Raw genomic sequence first — 19,717 nt, forward strand, 5'->3', positions numbered from 1 at the left:
CTTCACTGTCACTGGGTCAAAATCCTGGAACTCCCTCCTAACAGCACTGTGGGTGTACCTACACCACAGGGACTGCAGCGGTTCAAGAAGGCAGCTCACTAATTAGGGATGGGTAATAAATGCGACGCCCATAAATGAATTAAAAAAACAAACGCCATGCTGTACCTGTCCTGCAGGTATTTGATGGGACTTTGAACAATAAAGGTTGGCTGACAACCTGAGAATGAATTAAAAACACAACAGCCAACGCTGGTTCACCTAATCACTTCTACCTGATGGATCTCATTTGCCCTGCTCCCCTTTTCATCCTTGGCCATTCCCACTGGTCTTGACCCTTCAACTTGATTCTTCGGGAATTTAAAAATAAAAATCGCCTCAATGTGTCCGTGGTGCTGATTGTCTTAAGTTGTCTTAAGCTGTGGGTAAAATGTACCAACTTTGTCACTTCATTCTTCATTGATGTTAACATCTGGAACTGTTATTCTAAGATTTCGACTGACTCAAGCCAAAGATATTTCTGACTCCATTATGTATGAGGATTAAATGAGGCTTCATAAAGCAGTGACAAATTGTGTCTCGTTGTGAGTGTGCTATCAGGGGGTAGAGTAGATTAACGAGTATGTTTGAGTTTTAACTTTTCTATTTTACTTGACAGGAAATGAGAGAGAGGAATGTAGATTGAGAGCAAAGCCGGAATGTGATTAGAAGCAATTGGCGTTCAAATGTAACCTTTTCAGCTTTTAAATCCAACCTCTTGACATTTGAATGAGTTTTACAAGTATGAAGCATGTGGAAATGTATTAACTCTGCCAATAAAAGAGACCAACATTTTCTTAAAATTACAAAGATGCCATAAATCTTGCAAGGAGGTTTCAGCCGAATTAATTGCCCGATTCCTTTATTCACTCCAGCGGGCTTCTCCTTTCTCCTGTCGTGGAGCCCATGAACTCTGGAAAATGTGGCAGCATTGAATCTCTCTCTTGAATGGGGCTAAGGTTTTCATAGAATTGAAGAATCATGCAGCACTAAAGGAGGCCATTTGGCCCATTGTGTCTGTGCTGCCTCTTTGAAGTGAGCTATAGAATTTGTTCGTCACGTTTTTCCCATCAAGGGGTCATTGTTCAGGAAACACTAGCTGTTTCTTTTCCTTCTCTAGTATCAAGCCTGATAAGAGCAACTGTAGTATCCCTAAAAGCCCAAAAAGAGGTAACTCTGCCCAAACCAGGAAGGAACCAGGTGCCATCATTGAGCATTTGTAACCCTTCCAGTGACTCTGTAGGACTGGTTTCACTGTCATTGGGTGGGTTGCCAACTATATTTGGACACATTCCTGGAGATTTCATCACATGATCTCCCAAACCCAACTACCCCTCCTCCATGCTCTTGCCATTGGTCCCCCAACAAGGTACATGGTCTTCCCTTGACCAATTGGAAAGTGAACAGATAGCTTGTTGACCGATTTTTATCCCAGGTTTTTGCATGCAGCAGTGCCCTGGGTGTTTAATCCCCAATTCCTGGAGACTGCAGGCTTCGCCTGGATGGCTGGCATCTCAAGTTCCTGGGCACGAGCTCGCTGGAACTCATCCATACCCAGGTCATTTATTGAGGTCAGATTCATAAAGTAATAGAATAATAGAGTTATACAGCACAGGAACAGGCCCTTCAGCCCATCATGTCTGTGCTGGCCATCAAGCACCTATCTATTCTAATCTCATTTTCCAGCACTTGGCCCTTAGCCCTGTATGCTATGGTGTTTCAAATGCTCATCTCAATACTTCTTAAATGTTGTGAGGGTTTCTGCCTCTACCACCCCCTCAGGCAGTGTGTTCCAGATTCCCACCACCCTCTGAGTGAAAAAAAATTTCCTCAAATCCCCTCTAAACCTCCTGCCTCTTACCTTAAATCTATGCCCCCTGGTTATTGACATCTCTGCTAAGGGGAAAAGTTTCTTCCTATCTACTCTATCTATGCCCCTCATAATTTTGTTGACCTCTATCAGGTCTCCCTCAGCCTTCTCTGCTCTAAGGAAAACAACCCTAGTCTATACAGTCTCTCTTCATAGCTGAAACTCTCCAGCCCAGGCAACATCCTGGTGAATCTCCTCTGCACCCTCTCCACTGCAATCACATCGACCAGAACTGTACACAGTACTCCAGCTGTGGCCTAACAAGCGTTTTATACAGCTCCAATATAACCTCCCTGCTCTTATATTCTATGCCTCGGCTAATAAAGGCAAGTATCCCATATGCCTTCTTAACCACTTTATCTACCTGTGCTGCTGCCTTCAGGTATCTATGGATATGTGCACCAAGGTCCCTCTGATCCTCTGTACTTCCTAGGGTCCTACCATTCATTGTGTATTCCCTGGCCATGTTAGTCCTCCCAAAATGCATCACCTCACAGTTTTCAGGATTAAATTCCATTTGACACTGTTCTGCCCATCTTACCAGCCCATCTATATCGTCCTGTAATCTAAGGCTTTCCTCCTCATTATTTATAACACTACCAATTTTCATCTCATCTGCGAACTTACTGATCATACCTCCTATATTCACGTCTAAATCATTAATGTACACTACAGTCAGGGACCCAGCACCGATCCCTGCGGTACACCACTTGTCACAGGCTTCCAGTCATAAAAACAACCTCCGGCCATCACCCTCTGCCTCCTGCCACTAAGCCAATTTTGGATCCAATTTGCCAAATTGCTCTGGATCCCATGGGCTCTTACCTTCTTGACCAGTCTCTCATGTGAGACCTTGTCAAAAGCCTTACTGAAGTCCATGTAGATTACATCAACTGCACTACCCCCATCTACTGGGTCCAGATCCAGCTCCCAGCAGAGTCATCACTGGAAAACAACCGTCCTTACCAACCTGAGAGATCAGCAAGATGAGAAAGAATGGCCATATCATCAGCTCCGTCTGGTCACTGCCCAAAACCAACAGGTGGAAAGACTTTGGAATATCTCGGTACTGTGGAGGGGGCTTTAGGCTTGATCGTTCTCTCCAATTACTGAAAGAACGGGAGCACGTGTATTTTTCAAGAACCTTTCATGGCCTCACGTTGTCTTTGCAGCTAATGACATACTTTCGTAGTCACTGTTGTAATGTAAGAAGCCAATTTTACACAGCAAGCTCCCACAAACGGTAATATGATAATGATCAGATAATATATTTTTGTTATATTGATTGAGGAATATCTGTTGACCAGGGCATTAGGGAGAACTCCCTTGTTCTTCATCAAAATAATGCCATGGGATCTTTTACATCTGCCTGAGAGAGCAGACAGAGGACTCAGTTTGATGTCTCACCTGAAAGATAGCACCTCCAACAGTGCAGCACTCCCTCAGTCGTGCACTGGACTGCCAGCTTTGATTTTGGGACTTTAACTCACCACTGCGTGACTCAGAGGTGAGAGTGTTACCCACACTATTGACATGAGGTCACCTTCATTTCGTAGGCAAACACTGCAGTCAATTTGTACACAGCAGGATCCCACAAACAGCAATGAGATGAGTAGCCATATAAGGGCGAGATGTAATGGTGAAGGGAAAGAGGTACATGACAGGGAGTGAAAGGAAACGGATGTGGTGAGCCAGCTGAGCCCACATGACACCCTCGCTCTGTCCATTAGGGCTCCCTTGAGGCAGCAGTTAGGGTGGATTGGTGGAGTCAAAACCAGAGGCAGCTGTGGAGGTAAAGTCAAGGATGACTTTGTTTTTGCTGAAATTAAGCTGCAGGAAAATTCTGGGGCTATGGAGATCCCAGTGATGAACTGATAGTCAAGGGAAACAGAAAGAGAGGAGGAGCCAAAAGAAGCCGAAACCCATAGAAACTGTGAGTTAGAAACAAATGAGTTTTCCTTTACCTTTTTCATTTGTAATATCCTCCAGCACCGAGGTAGCGATGGTGTCTGTCTCGGCGAGGTCAGCAGGATCGGCTGAGGTGCAAACCCAACGAAATGGCCCGAACCCCAGAGAGAAAATATCTCTGCAGAGAAGAAAGAGAAAGAGAGCATTGGTTATACCGTCAGTCTCTGCGAGGATACTAGAGGGTTCTCGAGTTGGCAACAACTGTAGGATGCCCAGCAGGAACGTATAGGAACAGGAGGAGGCCATTCAGTTCCTTGAGTCTGTACCTCCATTCGATTCGATCATGGCTGATCTGTAACTCAATTCCAGTTATCCATCTTTGTTCCAGATCCTTTGGTATCCTTACTCAACAAAAAACCATCGACTTTGGCCTTGCAATCTCTATTGACCACCAACATGCACAGCTTTTTGGGGTCGATTTTTACTCCCCTTTGTGTGAGGAAGTGCTTCCTGACATCACCCCTGACAGGCCTGGCTTGAATTTCAGGATTTTCCCCCCACCCCCCCTCCACTTTTTCTTGATTCTCCCACCAGAGGGAATAGTTTTTCTCTATCTACCCATTACTCAAGGAGATACAAACCTGGCCTATGCAACCTGCTCTCATAATGTAACCCTTTTATCCCTGGTATTGTTTTGATATATGTCTGATATATTCTGGTAACACCTGTGCAATAGCTTAGTATAAATACAAGGTTTTCCTTTCTGGGATGGTTGTGTTGGGAAACAGAAATTCCAAACTAGTGCAGCCATCATGCTCTTAATTCCATTGTTCACCCTGGCTTATCTAACATCTGGACAACTCTCGATGTGGCACCATCTTTGCAGTGTGGCACAGTTGGAAAACTGGTTTGACTTGTTGTCATGTCAATACAGAAAGCCAAAAATAAGAGGTTAAAGAAAAGGTTGCTAAAGATGAAGGTTTATTGGCAGGGTTCATTGACCGCTGGGTTTGAATCCCATTCCAGACAGTCCTGGTGAGTGGTAACTGGAACCCTGCCTCGGAACTTTGGGATATGTGTGTGCGATGTGGTGGCCTCACCCATCATCATAGAAACATAGAAACTAGGAGCAGGAGTAGGCCATTCAGCCCTTCGAGCCTGCTCCACCATTCATTATGATCATCGTTGATCATCCAACTCAATAGCCTGCTCCCGCTTTCTCCCCATACCCTTTGATCCCTTTCGCCCCAAGAGCTATATCTAACTCCTTCTTGAAAACATACAATGTTTTGGTCTCAACTACTTTCTGTGGTAACGAATTCCACAGGCTCACCACTCTCTGGGTGAAGAAATTTCTCCTCATCTCAGTCCTAAATGGTCTACCCCATATCCTCAGACTGTGACCCCTGGTTCTGGACTCCCCCAGCATCGGGAACATTCTTCCTGAATCTACCCTGTCTAGTCCTGATAGAATTCTATAGGTTTCTATGAGATCCCCCCAAATTCTTCTGAACTCCAGCGAATATAATCTTTATTGACTCAATCTCTCCTCATATGTCAGTCCCGCCATCCCAGGAATCAGTCGGGTAAACCTTCGCTGCACTCCCTCTATAGCAAGTACATCCTTCCTCAAATAAGGAGACCAAAACTGCACACAATATTCCAGGTGTGGTCTCACCAAGGCCTTGTACAATTGCAGCAAGACATCCCTGTTCCTGTACTCGAATCCTCTGGCTATGAAGGCTAACATACCATTTGCCTTCTTTACCGCCTGCTGCACCTGCATGCTTACCTTCAGCGACTGGTGTACAAGGACACCCAGGTCTCGTTGCACATTCCACTCTCTCAATTTATAGCCATTCAGATAATAATCTGCCTTCCTGTTTTTGCTACCAAAATGGATAACCTCACATTTATCCACATTATACTGCATCTGCTATGCATTTGCCCACTCACTCAGCTTGTCCAAATCACACTGAAGCATCTCTGCCTCCTCCTCACAGCTCACACTCCCACCCAGCTTTGTGTCATCTTCAAATCTGGAGATATTACATTTAATTCTCTCATCTAAATCATTAATATATATTGTGAATAACTGGGGTCCCAGCACCGATCCCTGCGGTACCCCACTAGTCACTGCCTGCCATTCGGAAAAAGACCCATTTATTCCTACTCTTTGTTTCCTGTCTGCCAACCAGTTTTCTATCCATCTCAATACACTGCCCCCAATCCCATGCGCTTTAATTTTACACGCCAATCTCTTATGTGGGACTTTGTCGAAAGCCTTCTGAAAGTCCAAATAAACCACATCCACTGGCTCCCCCTCATCAACTCTACTAGTTACATCCTTGAAAAATTCCAGTAGATTTGTCTAGGGTTCGGGAGACTATAAAAACCGTCCTTCTCACTGTCTCTTATTGGTTGGTATACAGATGATTGCAGCCATGGAAGGAGTGTTCACATGGTGGCCTGTCAGACTGTTGATCAGCCTGCGAATCCTTCCCCTACTCTGCACTGTTCTCTGCAGGAAGAGTGTGAAGATTCCAAAGCAATAATAATTCCATCCTGTCCGATTGCCAATGGCATGCCCCTCTGTCACTTCAAACCATTCTCCAAGGAAAGAAAGCAAACATATGAAAAGAACAAAACAAAAATACCTGGAAAAACTCAGTGGGTCTGACACCATCTGTGGAGAGGAACACAGTTAACGTTTCGAGTCCGAACGACTCTTCATCAGAACTAAGGAAAATAGAAATGAGGTCAAATATAAGCTGGTTTAAGGGGGGGTGGGACAGGTAGAGCTGGATAGAGGGCCAGTGATAGGTGGAGATAACCAAAAGATGTCACAGACAAAAGGACAAAGAGGTGTTGAAGGTGGTGATATTATCTAAGGAATGTGCTAATTAAGGGTAGAAAGCAGGACAAGCAAGGTACAGATAGCCCTAGTGGGGGTGGGGTGGTGGGGGGGTCGAAATAGGCTAAAAGGTAGAGATAAAACAATGGTTTATCTCTACCTTTTAGCCTATTTCGATCCCTTCACCCCACCCCCACTAGGGCTATCTGTACCTTGCTTGTCCTGCTTTCTATCCTTAATGTCCCCATTATCACATTCCTTAGATAATATCACCACCGTCAACGCCTCTTTGGTCTTTTGTCTATGACATCTTTTGGTTATCTCCACCTATCACTGGCCCTCTATCCAGCTCTACCTGTCCCACCCCCCCTCCCCCCACCCCCCTTAAACCAGCTTATATTTCACCTCTTTTCTCTATTTCCTTAGTTCTGATGAAGAGTCATATGGACTCGAAACGTTAACTGTGTTCCTCTCCACAGATGCTGTCAGACCTGCTGAGTTTTTCCAGGTATTTTTTGTTTTTGTTCTAGATTTCCAGCATCCGCAGTTTTTTGCTTTTATATAAAAAAAGAACAACAAGCGTTCGTAGAATCATAGAATGATGCCGTATATAACAGGCTATTTGGCCCCTCAAGAACGTTCCTGCTCTTTGAGAAAGCTATCCAATTTGTCGCGATCCTCCTGCTCTTTCCCCTGGGTCATGTAACTCTTGTCCCCATTAAGTATTTCTCCAATTCCCTTTTGAAAGTTCCTATTGAATCTGTTTCCGCCGCCCTTTCAGGCAGCGCCTTCCAGATCACAACAACTCGCTGTGTGTTTCCTTGTGTTGTCTCTGGCTCTTTTACCAAACACCTTAAAAACCTGTGTCCCTCTGGTTACTGACCCTCCTGCCGCTGGAAACAGCTTTTTTTTTTAAAACGAAAGTAAAGTATAACAGATGGATTTTCAGACAAACTGTGAAAAATTGTGTGTCATTCCAAGAGGATGTATGTTTTGACATTGTTAAAAAATGCTTGTTTTGGGCAGAAGCCATCTGACTGAGAATCAAAACAAGCTACCATTCACTGATGCTGATAACATGCTGATGTTCACATGCCTATTAATAGGACCCAAAATCATCCGAATGGAACTTAAGAAATTTAAGAATGAGACTAAACAACTTCACCCATCATAGTTCAGCCTTCTCAGTCTGAACTCTTCCGTTCCCAGCAGCATTGTGAATACCCGATGGACCTGACCACCACTGGGACCGCATCGAGTCCCCCCAGAGTCTAAATGCTGGAGTCCCAGGACCAGGCAAGTGCAGGGGTCTCCCAACGAGGATAGGAGGGGAGATCCAGGGGTGGGGAGAGGGGCTGGATGTAGTGATGGGAAGGCTGAGGAAGAGAGATCACCTTGGTGGGGGCGGGGGTGAGGTACACGTTAGGGGTTCGGGCCTGCTTGTGGAATAGGGCCAGTGATGGAGGTGCCCTCCCCTTCCCACCCACAGCCAGAGCAGGCTTCCTGCCAGGCTTCGCTACTTCCCCCCCATCCTGTCCCTGACCTCCTCTTGCCGGCCTCACAATTGAGGCCAGGTGGGAAGCGACCCCTAAGTGGCTAATGATTGGTCACTGAAAGGCCTCAGTTGGGATGAAGTGATCTTGCAAAACCACAAGGTTGTATCAGAATCACTACCAGTGGTTTGAGAGAAAGGTTTGGTCCAACCTTTGCAGGGTAACAGGGAATGAGCATTATAAGTTGCCTTGACTGCAATGCCCACATCTCAAGAATGAATTACTGAAAATCAGAAAAGCAAAATCTCCCAGTTGGACTGGGAGCACACAGTAATAAAACTGGACCTTCGGCCCTGGCTCAGTGTGCAGTACTCTGGTGCCTGAGCTAGAAAGTTGTGGGTTCACCCCAGGAACATGAGCACAAAACAGCCAACATCACTTAACAGGTCATTATCAGATTTCTGTTTGTGGGATCTTGCTGTGTGAAAATTGGCTGCCACGTTACTCACATTGCAACAGTGACTATAATTCAAAAAGTACTTCATTGGCTGTAAAGTATTTGGAATGTCCTGAGACAGGCAAGGTGCTATAGAAATGCAAGCCTTTTGAAAGCTCTATCTCCCGACTCACCCCATAATATGTTGGACGTATGAGGGGAACTTGAATTCCAGGGACCCACCTCCAGCCTTCTCCACATTAGCACCTGAAAGAAATTTAAGAGAAAAACACTGAGTTTTGCATTTAAAGATTATCTGAGGGGAGATGTTTCAGTGCTGGAATATCAAAAATATTCCAATTCAGATACCCAAAGTCAGAATCAAACACTCCCAGGACAGGTACAGCACGGGGTTAGATACAGAGTAAAGCTCCCTCTACACTGTCCCCATCAAACACTCCCAGGACAGGTACAGCACGGGGTTAGATACAGAGTAAAGCTCCCTCTACACTGTCCCCATCAAACACTCCCAGGACAGGTACAGCACGGGGTTAGATACAGAGTAAAGCTCCCTCTACACTGTCCCCATCAAACACTCCCAGGACAGGTACAGCACGGGGTTAGATACAGAGTAAAGCTCCCTCTACACTGTCCCCATCAAACACTCCCAGGACAGGTACAGCACGGGGTTAGATACAGAGTAAAGCTCCCTCTACACTGTCAGAGAATTTGGTTGACTGGATGGTTTCTGTGGAATTGTACAGAGCCAGCAAGCTGAGAGGAGCATAAATGAAAATTAGAGGAGGAACTGTTTGATAAAGCAGCCTTAACTTGTCTGGTCTGACATGCACATATGTATTACATTTCCCACAAGACACAACAGAATTGCATCCATTTAAGTCAAGCCAGCGCAATGTGTACCATTTTCAAATTGGTGACAGATCACATTCCACTAGTTGGCTGTAAGCTTTGGAGAAGTCAGTAGATTAGGACTGGATCACTCATCTCTTCTCAGAACAGGGTGCCTTATAGGAACATAGGAATATAGGAGCAGGAGCAGGCCATTCAGCCCTTCAAGCCTGCTCTGCCAATCAAACAGATATTGGCTGATCATCTACCTCTACCCCATTTTTCCCCACTATCCCAATATCCCTGGATGTCATTAGTATGTTTTTGAACTTACTCAATGACTGAGCCTCCACAGCCCTCTGGGGTAGAGAATTCCAAAGATTCACCACCCTCTGAGTGAAGAAATTCCTTCTCATCTCAGACTTAATTGGTCTGCCCCGTATTCTGAAACTGTGCCCCCTGGCTCTAGACTCACCAGCCAGGGGAAATATCCTATCCACACCTACCCTGTCACGTCCTGTAAGAATTTTGTAAGTGTCAATGATATCACTCTTCATTCTTTGAAACTCTGGAGAATATAGGCTCAGTCTCCTCAATCCCTCCCCATAAGGCAATCCTGCCATCCCAGGGGTCAGTCTGGTAAACCTCTGTTGCACTTCCTCCATGGCAAAAAATCCTTCCTTAGATAAGAGGTCCAAAACTGTCTAGGTGCGGTCTCACCAAGGTTCTACACAATTGCAGCAAGACATCTTTACTCCTGTACTCAAATCCCCTCGTGATGATGGCTAACATACCACTTGCCTTCCTAATTGCTTCCTGTACCTGAATGCTAACATTTACTGACTGATGAACAAGGACACCCAGGTCCCTTTGGACATCAACACTTCCCAACCTCTCACCATTTAAGAAATATTCTGCCTTTCTGTTTTTCTACTAAAGTGAATAACTTCACACTGATTCACAATATATTCCATCTGCCATGTTCTTGCCCATTCACTTCACCTGTCCAAATTCCCTTGACGCCCCCTTGAATCCACCTCACACCTTTTGTATAATCAGCAAATTTGGAAATATTACATTTGGTCCCCTCATCCAAATCATTTCCATAAATTGTGAACAGCTGTAGTCCCAGCACTGACCCTTACGGTATCCCACTAGTCACAACCTGCCATCCTGAGAATGATCCATTTATTCCTACCCTGATTTTCGTCTGTTAACCAGTTCTCAGTCCATGCCAGTGTATTACCCCCAATCTCATGTGCTCTAATTTGGTTTCCTAACCTCTTGTGTGAGACCTTATCAAAAGCCTTATGAAAGTCAAAATACACCACATCCACTGGTTCTCCTTTAGCTAGGCTGTAGGTAACATCCTCAAAAAACTCCAAGAGGCATGTCAAACACGATTTCCCTTTCATAAATCCATGTTGACTCTATCAAATCATATCATTATTTTCTAAGTGTCTAGTTATCACATCCTTTATATTAGATTCTAACATTTTCCCTAGTACTGACATCAAACTAACAGCTCTGCAGTTTTCCATTCTCCCTCTTCCTCCTTTTTTAAATAACGAAGCTACATTTGCTACTTCCCAGTCTGCGGGAACTTTCCAGAATCTATAGCATTTTGAAAGATAACCACCATTGCATCCACTACCTCTACAGTCTCCTCCTTCAACACTGTGGGATGAAGCACATCAGGCCCAACGGATTTATCAACTTTCAATCCAATTAATTTTTTGAGTAATTTTTCTTTATTAATACTAATTTCTTTTAGTTGTTCATTTTCACAAGCCCCTTGGTACCCCAGTGTTTCTGGGAGATTTTCTGTGTCTACCTCCGTAAAGACAGACACAAAGTAATTATTTAGTTTCTCTGCCTTTTCCCTATTCTCCATTATAAATTTGCCTGCCCACATTTGCCTTGCTAATCTTTTCCTTTTCACATACCTAAAGAAGCTTTTACAGTCCATCGTTATGTTCCTCACTAGTTTGCATTCATATTCTCTTTTCCCTTTCTTTATCAGTTTTTTGGTCCTCCTGTGCTGGATTCCAAATTTCTCCCAATCCCCACATTTACCAATTTTTCTGATAACCTTATAAGCCACTTCGTTTGATCTAATGCAACCTTTAACTTCTTTCATTAGCTTGTTCTGTTTTTGTGGCTTAGGGAAATGTATATTTGTTGTGGGCTATGGGCAGGTTTTTTCCAGTTGGCGAGTGGAGGGCGGGGCCTGCTCGGGACACATAAAACGATGCAGGGATATGTCGGACGTGCATCCCGATGTCATTTAGATTTTCAGTTCAGCGGGCCCACTGAACTGTCAATGGCCTATTTAGGTCATTAAAAAACAAATTAACATGATTGATGGACCTGCCCGTCCAACCTTAAGGTTAGTGGGCAGGCCGGGAGCCCAGGCAGGCTTTGGAAAAAACATGAAACCTCCAAGGGTGGGAAGTGGTTTCATGAGGGTATTTAAATTTTTATTAAATGTTTAAATAAAGGTTATGGCCATGTCCCAACTTACGTGACAGTGTCACATGGGACATGGCAGGGAAAATTTTTAATCACCTTTACTGAAAGTTTTAAATCGGAGCCGATCTCCCTGAGGCGGCACTTAGCCTCAGGGAGATCTGTGAGCTATTTTCGCGCGCATGTGCGGAAGAGCACACTGCCGGCTGAAGGAAACCCCTCCCCCGCTTCCCTGCCCACACCAGGAGCACATAGCGCTTCCTGGCAGACGTCATGCTGGGCGGGCCTTAATTGGCCCGCACACGTAATATGGCGAATTTCCCCTGACTGGGGGCGCCGATCGGAAACCCGCTCACCTGCGCCCCCTCCCGCACTTCACCTCCCGATGGGGGGGATAATGTTGCCCTATGTAATATTTCTACCATCAAATCTGTTAATGCATTTTCCCAACTTGCCATAGTCAACTTGTCCCTCAGACCTTCATAGTTTCCTTTGTTCAGATTTAGGCCCCTAGTTTCAGAATGAAAGGTATCACTTTCAAACTTAATGTAAAAGTGGTCACAATTTCCTAAAAGCTCCTTTACAGCAAGGTTATTAATTAGCCCTTCCTCATCATCTAAAATAGCCCAATGCCTCGTTGGGTCTTCAATATGCTGCTCCAGAAACTCATCTTGTACATCCTCCAGGAGTTCATCGTCCACAGCATTAGTGCTACTCAGGTTTGCCCAGTCTATGCGTAAATTAAAGTCACCCGTTATTACTGTATCACCCATGTTAAATGCATCCCTAAATTCCTGATTTACACTATGCCCAAACTACAGTTTGGTTGCCTATAAATAACTCCCACCAATGTTTGCTGCCTCTTGCTGTTTCTTAGCTCTACCCAAACTGATTCTACTTCTCCATCTAAGATCCTCTCTCACTAATGTACTGATCTCGTCCCTCATTAATGGCGCTACCCTACCTCCTTTTCCTTTTTGCTTATCCTTTCTAAATGACGAATATCCTTGAACAGTAAACTCCCAGTCTCGGTCACTCTCTAACTGGTCTCTGTAATGGCAATTAAATCAAACCCATTAACTTTTATTTGTGCCTTCAAAATCATCTACGTAATTGTGAATGCTGCATGCATTCAGACAGAGTCCCCTTAACTTTGTCCTTTTAACATTATTCCACATTCCAATCCTATTTGATGCCTGCCTTCACTTTGTCTGTCTTCTAAATTTGCTTACTACTTTTCCAAATCCTGCTATCAGTTTTGCTTCCATCCAATCTAAGCTCCCTCTCAGGTTCCCATCCCCCTGCCAATCTACTTTAAACACTCCCCAACAGCATTATCGAATCTCCCTGGGAGGATGTTAGTCCCGGTCCTGCTAAGATGCAACCCGTCCATCTTGTACAGGTCCCACCTGCCCCAGAAATAGTCCCAATGCCTCAGAAATCTGATGCCCATCCTCCTACACCTGTTCTCCAGCCATGTGCTCAACTGCTCAATCCTCCTACTCCTATGCTCACTAGAACCGTGAGTAATCCTGAGATTACTGCTTTTGAGGTCATGCTTTTTAATTTCTTTCCTGACTCCCTAAACTATTCTTTCAGAACCTCATCCCTCTTCGTACCTATGTTTGGTACCAATATGGACCACGACTTCTGGCTGTTCACCTTCCCCCAGAAGAATGTCCTGCAGCCACTCAGTGACATCCTTGGCCCTGGCACCAGGGAGGCAACATACCATCCTGGAGTTATGTCTACAGACACAGAAATGTTTTTTTTTTTCCCCCTAACTAATGAATTCCCTGTCACTATTGCTCTTCCACTCTTCTTTCTCCGATCCTGTGCAGCTGAGCTACCTGTGGCACCACATTCTTGGCACTTGCTCCAGTCCCTCTGAGGAACTATTGCCCTCCCAGTATCCAAAATGGAAAACCAGTTAGCAAATGAGATTGACTCGGGGACTCCTGCACTACCTGCCTGGTTCTCTTAGACTGTCTGGCAGTCACCCATCCCCTCTCTGCCTGCATGCTCCTAACCTGCGGTGTGACCACCTCCCTAAATGTGCTATCCACGTAGTCCTCAGCCTTGCGGTTGCACCACAGTGACTCCAGCCGCCGTCCAAGTTCCGAAACCCGGAGCTCAAACTTCTGAAGCTGGCGACCCTTCCTGCAGCTGTGTTTGTCCAGGACATGTGGTGCGTCCATTACTTCCCACATACCACAGGATGCACATTCCACTCAGCCAAGCTGTCCTGCGATACCTTAATTTTTATAAACTATTTATTATAAGTAGAATAACTTACTGGTTACTTAAAATCAGCTTCTTCCCCTGTACTGAGGTTGGAATGAAACACTGGAGGCTGAAAAAGGTGCTGCAGACTGACTACAGGTCCTCTTTTCAGTATTCCTGTACGCATCACCTCTTACACTAAACTCTGAGAGCTGTCTGCAGCAGGTGGTTTTGTTCGATTAACAGTACAGATCTAATCTTTCCCTGTTGAGGGCAGATGTGTAGCTAGGACATGAGTGATTTTTAAAAAATCTTGCATTTATATAGCGCCTTTCGCAACATCAAGATGTTCCAAAGTGCCAGTGGAGTCTTTCTTTTTGAAGTATGGTCACTGATGTAATGTAGACAGCTGGGATGGGGGTAACAGAGGGAGTATGTGGGTGAGAAAAGTAACCCCAGCATATTCTGTCACCATCAGTCAAGGCAGTGGAAGCAGAGGACTTCAACTAAAGTTAATGAAAAAAAAATCTAAAACAGACTCAGAAAGAATTTTTTTAAATCAAAGAGTGATAAATGCTTGGAAAAATCTGTTAGGCACAGGCAGACAGACAATCAATAATGGGCTTTATGATATTTCTGGATTCTGGGCCGACAGAGTTATGGTTTGGAAAGACTGAGCTCTTGAAATGCTCAGATGAGCACTTGAAATGCCATAGCATACAGGGCTATGGGCCAAGTGCTGGAAAATAGGATTAGAATAGATAGGGGCTTGATGGCCGGCACGGACACGATGGGCCGAAGGGCCTGTTTCTGTGCTGTATAACTCTGTAACTAAAAAAACCATTGGCCTTTTCTCATCCTTAATTCTTATCTGTGTTCTTGACTGGTACAGGGATAAAAATCAAGTATTTGTAAAAGCAATTATAAAGCGAGCTATAAATCACCCTCAACACTGGATATGAGTCTCCCAAAGGGTTCTAATGAAAGGTCGCAGGCCTGAAGCATTAACGCTGTTTCTCTCTCCACAGATGCTGCCAAACCTGTTGAGTATTTACAATATTTTCTGTTTTTATCCCAAAGAATGGCACCTGTAGTATAAGGATCTGGCACACAAAGGGTTAATATGGAACTGATTACAGTACTGGCCACACGGTGATGTAAGAGGGCACATGACCCACACCCAGGGTCAGTGTAGTGTTGGACAGAGCCGTGTGTACCAGCAAGCATGGAGACAGTTCCTAACCTGTACGCTTTACTGTATATTTGTAAATAGTTCTAAGAGCCTATAAAGACTCACAGTTAACCTACGTATGACTATGAAGCTTTCTTCAGACCTACGAATGGTAACCAACACCCTACAACAGGTCCTGAATTCATGCCACTTACCTGCTCTTTTAGCTTCAAGTAGGAAAGCGTTCCCATAATCCCAGAAAAACATTCCCTTCTCCGATAGCTTGTTGATAGCCTTCACTTGTCGCTTTAAGCTAAAGAATAGGAACATGTTAAAAAATAAATCCTATACATCAAAGTCCACCATCTCTCAACCCCCACATCCCTAGACTCAACTTCATCTACAGCAAAGGAATCAAGAACTGGAAAAAAGGCCATTCAGCCCATCAAACCACTGCCAACCACATCCCCATGTACACTCTCCCCTATCACTGACTCTACCCACCCATTCACTCCCCTCCCACAGCCCCATGTACACTCTCCCCTATCACTGACTCTACCCACCCATTCACTCCCCTCCCACATCCCCATGTACACACTCCCCTATCACTGACTCTACCCACCCATTCACTCCCCTCCCACAGCCCCATGTACACTCTCCCGTTTCACTGACTCTACCCACCCATTCACTCCCCTCCCATATCCCCATGTACACTCTCCCCTATCACTGACTCTACCCACCCATTCACTCCCCTCCCACAGCCCCATGTACACTCTCCACTATCACTGACTCTACCCACCCATTCACTCCCCTCCCACATCCCCATGTACACTCTTCCCTATCACTGACTCTACCCACCCATTCACTCTCCTCCCACATCCCCATGTACACTCTCCCCTATCACTGACTCTACCCACCCATTCACTCCCCTCCCACATCCCCATGTACACTCTCCCCTATCACTGACTCTACCCACCCATTCATTCCCCTCCCACATCCCCATATACACTCTCCCCTATCACTGACTCTACCCACCCATTCACCCCCCTCCCACATCCCCATGTACACTCTCCCCTATCACTGACTCTACCCACCCATTCACTCCCCTCCCACATCCCCATGTACACTCTCCCCTATCACTGACTCTACCCACCCATTCACTCCCCCCCACATCCCCATGTACACTCTCCCCTATCACTGACTCTACCCACCCATTCACTCCCCTCCCACACCCCCATGTACACTCTCCCCTATCTCGACCTATCTCCTAGGTGATCAGTTAGATTCTATCACTTTCACACTCTCCTTACCTTTCCTGTACAAGCTTGCGGAAACTTTTTGGGTCAGTGTGCATCATCTGATTGGCTGCCTTGAAGGTCAGCTCTACAGGGTAGTATCCTCCGCTGAATGGGTTATGGCAGGAAGTCTGGTCTGAGCCCAGGTCCACCAATAGTTCTCCAGTCTGGTCATACTCTTGTACCAGCCTCTCCCTGTGGGTAGAATCTGGTTGTATTTTATAGATATAGATGGCATCTGCTCTTTTTGCATGTCCAAGGTGCCTTGGATCTCTCTTGGTCAGTGGCACTCAGCTTTGGGAGAATCCACCTCTTCTCTTTACCCTCCTGTTTCCCCCCCACCTCCCAAAACAACCCCAAACCTCTTTCCTGCTGCCAGCCTCACCCTTTCACCCAGCAGCTCCCCAACTCACTGATACCTGGAACTAATTCTCAATGAACACTTGGCTTCATTAGTTTGTTCCAGCCATGTAACCTTTACCAGATTCCCCACTTGTACAGTTATTAAATTCTATTTCATCTAACCACTTTCACAATAAAGTCAATGTCTGGCTTCCTCCATCTGACATTATCTGCTATTCACTGTATTCACTGTATAATATTGCTATAGAGATACATTGAAGTTACCAACATTGAGACAAGTCATTCGGCCCATCCAATCTGTGTCAGCCTTTACCCTCCGCATGAGCAAATAGTCCCAATCCCATTTACCCTTTTCCCATCTCCCTCCATCCCTTTACCCATCACCCCACCATCCCCCTCCTCCCCGTTCAATCCAATCCTCAATGTTGACACAGTTTCTGCCTCAATCACTAATCCTGGGAGTGAATCCACAGCCTCACAACTCTCCATGTGAAGAAGTTTCTCCTGCTCTCTGTTCGAAATCTCTGACATTTAATCCTGTGTCAATGGCCCCCTTGTTCCTGACCTCTCGACCACTCGAAACTGCATCGATCTATCTTGACCTGTCACTTTCATAGTTTTGTACACATCTATCATGTTGCCCGGTGATCTGTGTTCTAACGAAAACAGGCACAATTTTTCAAGTCTGTCTTTGTGTTTATATTTTCTCACACCAGGTAGCTTCTTAGTGAATCTGTGCTGTACCCTCTCCAAAGCCATCAACAACAACATATTTAGGTAGCATCTTTAACACAATGAAGGCACTCTCCAGAAGCATTATAAAACAAAGTATGACATCGAGACACAAGGAGATATTAGGTCAGGTGACCAAAAGCCTGGTCAAAGGGGTAGGTTTTAAGGAGTGGTATAAAGAAGGAAAGTGAGGTAGCGAGGCAGAGAGGTGTAGGGAGGGAATTCCAGAACTTAGGACTGAGGCAGCTGAAGACACAGCCACCAATGGTGGACAATAAAAATGAGAAATGAGAAAGAGGCCACAATTAGAGGAGCGCAGAGATCGTGGAGGGTTGTAGGCTTGGAGGAGATTACAGAGATGGGGAAGGACTAGGCGCTAGGCCATGGAGGACTTGAAAATAAGGATGAGAATTTTAAAGTCTTGACATTGCGACTAGGAGCACAGGGGTGATAGGGGAACTGGACTTGCTGCGAGTTAAGATACGGCCAGCTAAGTTTTGGATAACCTCCAGTTTACGTAGAGTAGAATGTGGAGACCAGCCATGAGAGTATTGGAATAGTTGAGGCTAGAGATAACAAATAAATGAATGAGGCTTTCAGCAGCAGATGAACTGAGACAGGGGAAAAGTCAGGTGATGTAACGGAGGAAATAGGGGTCTTAAAAATGGCACGGATGTGAGGACAGAAGCTCATCTCAGGATTAAGTGTGACACCAAGGTTGTGAACAGATTGGTTTAATCACAGACTGTTGCCAGGGAGAGAGATGGAGTCGGTAACTGGGTATATTCCTATATTGCTGTCACCAAGTCGGTTTTTGTGGTTCTGTATTTCCAGGCTCTCATGTTCTTTCAATTTGTAGCTCATAATGCAGGACAGCTTAATAGACCTGCATTTATATAGAGCCTTTCAGCACATCAAGATGTCCCAAAGAATTTGACAGCCAATGAATTATTTCTGAGGTGTAGTCACTGTTGTAATGTAGGGAATATGATAGCCAATTTGTGCACAGCAAGGCCCCGTAAGCCTTGAGAAGCCTCTCTGCAAGTAAGGAGCAGCGTAGAAATGCAGGTAGGTGCTGTTTTGAAAGGATTTAGAAGGGAGAATAAGGCTGGTGAAAAGGTTAGTGAGATCCTTGATTTTATAAATCAAGTGCAAAAGAAGGGGAGTTCACTAAACTTTTATGGATCAATTAGGAAGTGAAGAATGTAAATCACAATCTCTGGATTGAAGACTTCTAGTCCTCAGGATTTGATCGCTGTCACCTACCAAAGGTCCACCACGTTACCATGGTAACCAAGACTGAGGGTCGTTTTCTTTTGTCGAGCCTCCCTGAAATTCAGCAAAAGAACAGAGTTTAGTTCATCAGGTTCAAGAGTTTACATCTTTAACTTGTTTACTGGAATCAGCAAAAACGTCACGTTCAGACAGAGACAGGGCAGCCAATCAGGGATGTGTAAAGTAGGACATAGGTTACGACAGTTGGGTTGGCCTTGACTTTCAGTCCCACCCCCAACCCCTGAGAGGCTCAGGTGGGCATTAAAATATCGGGATCGAGCAACCCCTCATTCATGTCCATTTATATTTATTAAAAAGCTCATTGACAAGGCTGGCACACCAAAAAAATCCCTCCCCATCTCTGTGATCTCCTCTAACCCTACAACCCTCCGAGGTTCCTGCGCCTCCACTTCTGGACTCTTGCACATCCCTGCTTTCCATTCCTGCACTATTGGTGGCCATGCCTGCACTACCTGGGCCCCAGGCTCTGGAATTCCCACAATCAACTTCTCCACCCCTCTGCCTCCCTCCCCTCCTTTAAAATGCTCAAAAAACCTACCTCTTTGACCAAGCTGCCCTATTATCTCATTATGTGGCTCGGTCGTCAAAGGCTTGGCTGCCAACGGTGGGGCGATTAAAATTGGGGATGCGTGAGACTCCGGGGTTGGAGGAGGAGCAGGTCATAGAGATAAGGAGCGGTGAAGGCCATGGAGGGATTTGAACACAGCGGTGAGAATTGGAAA

The 19,717-nt window shown here is 45.3% G+C and overlaps 1 protein-coding gene across 1 annotated transcript in view; it reads right to left on the bottom strand.

Moving 5' to 3' along the window:
• Positions 1 to 19,717, bottom strand: part of uroc1 (urocanate hydratase 1) — a 110,562-nt gene that overhangs the window by 23,990 nt on the left and 66,855 nt on the right. The window contains exons 10-14 of the mRNA XM_078543100.1: positions 18,966 to 19,028; positions 16,620 to 16,799; positions 15,525 to 15,622; positions 8,792 to 8,864; positions 3,871 to 3,992 (exon numbers count right to left, since the gene is read on the bottom strand). Of these exons, the coding sequence (XP_078399226.1) occupies positions 3,871 to 3,992; positions 8,792 to 8,864; positions 15,525 to 15,622; positions 16,620 to 16,799; positions 18,966 to 19,028 (536 nt within the window). The remainder of the gene's footprint in view (positions 1 to 3,870; positions 3,993 to 8,791; positions 8,865 to 15,524; positions 15,623 to 16,619; positions 16,800 to 18,965; positions 19,029 to 19,717) is intronic.

This window comes from Cetorhinus maximus, chromosome 6 (genome assembly GCF_964194155.1).
Source record: "Cetorhinus maximus chromosome 6, sCetMax3.hap1.1, whole genome shotgun sequence".
In the NCBI taxonomy this organism is placed as follows: domain Eukaryota; kingdom Metazoa; phylum Chordata; class Chondrichthyes; order Lamniformes; family Cetorhinidae; genus Cetorhinus; species Cetorhinus maximus.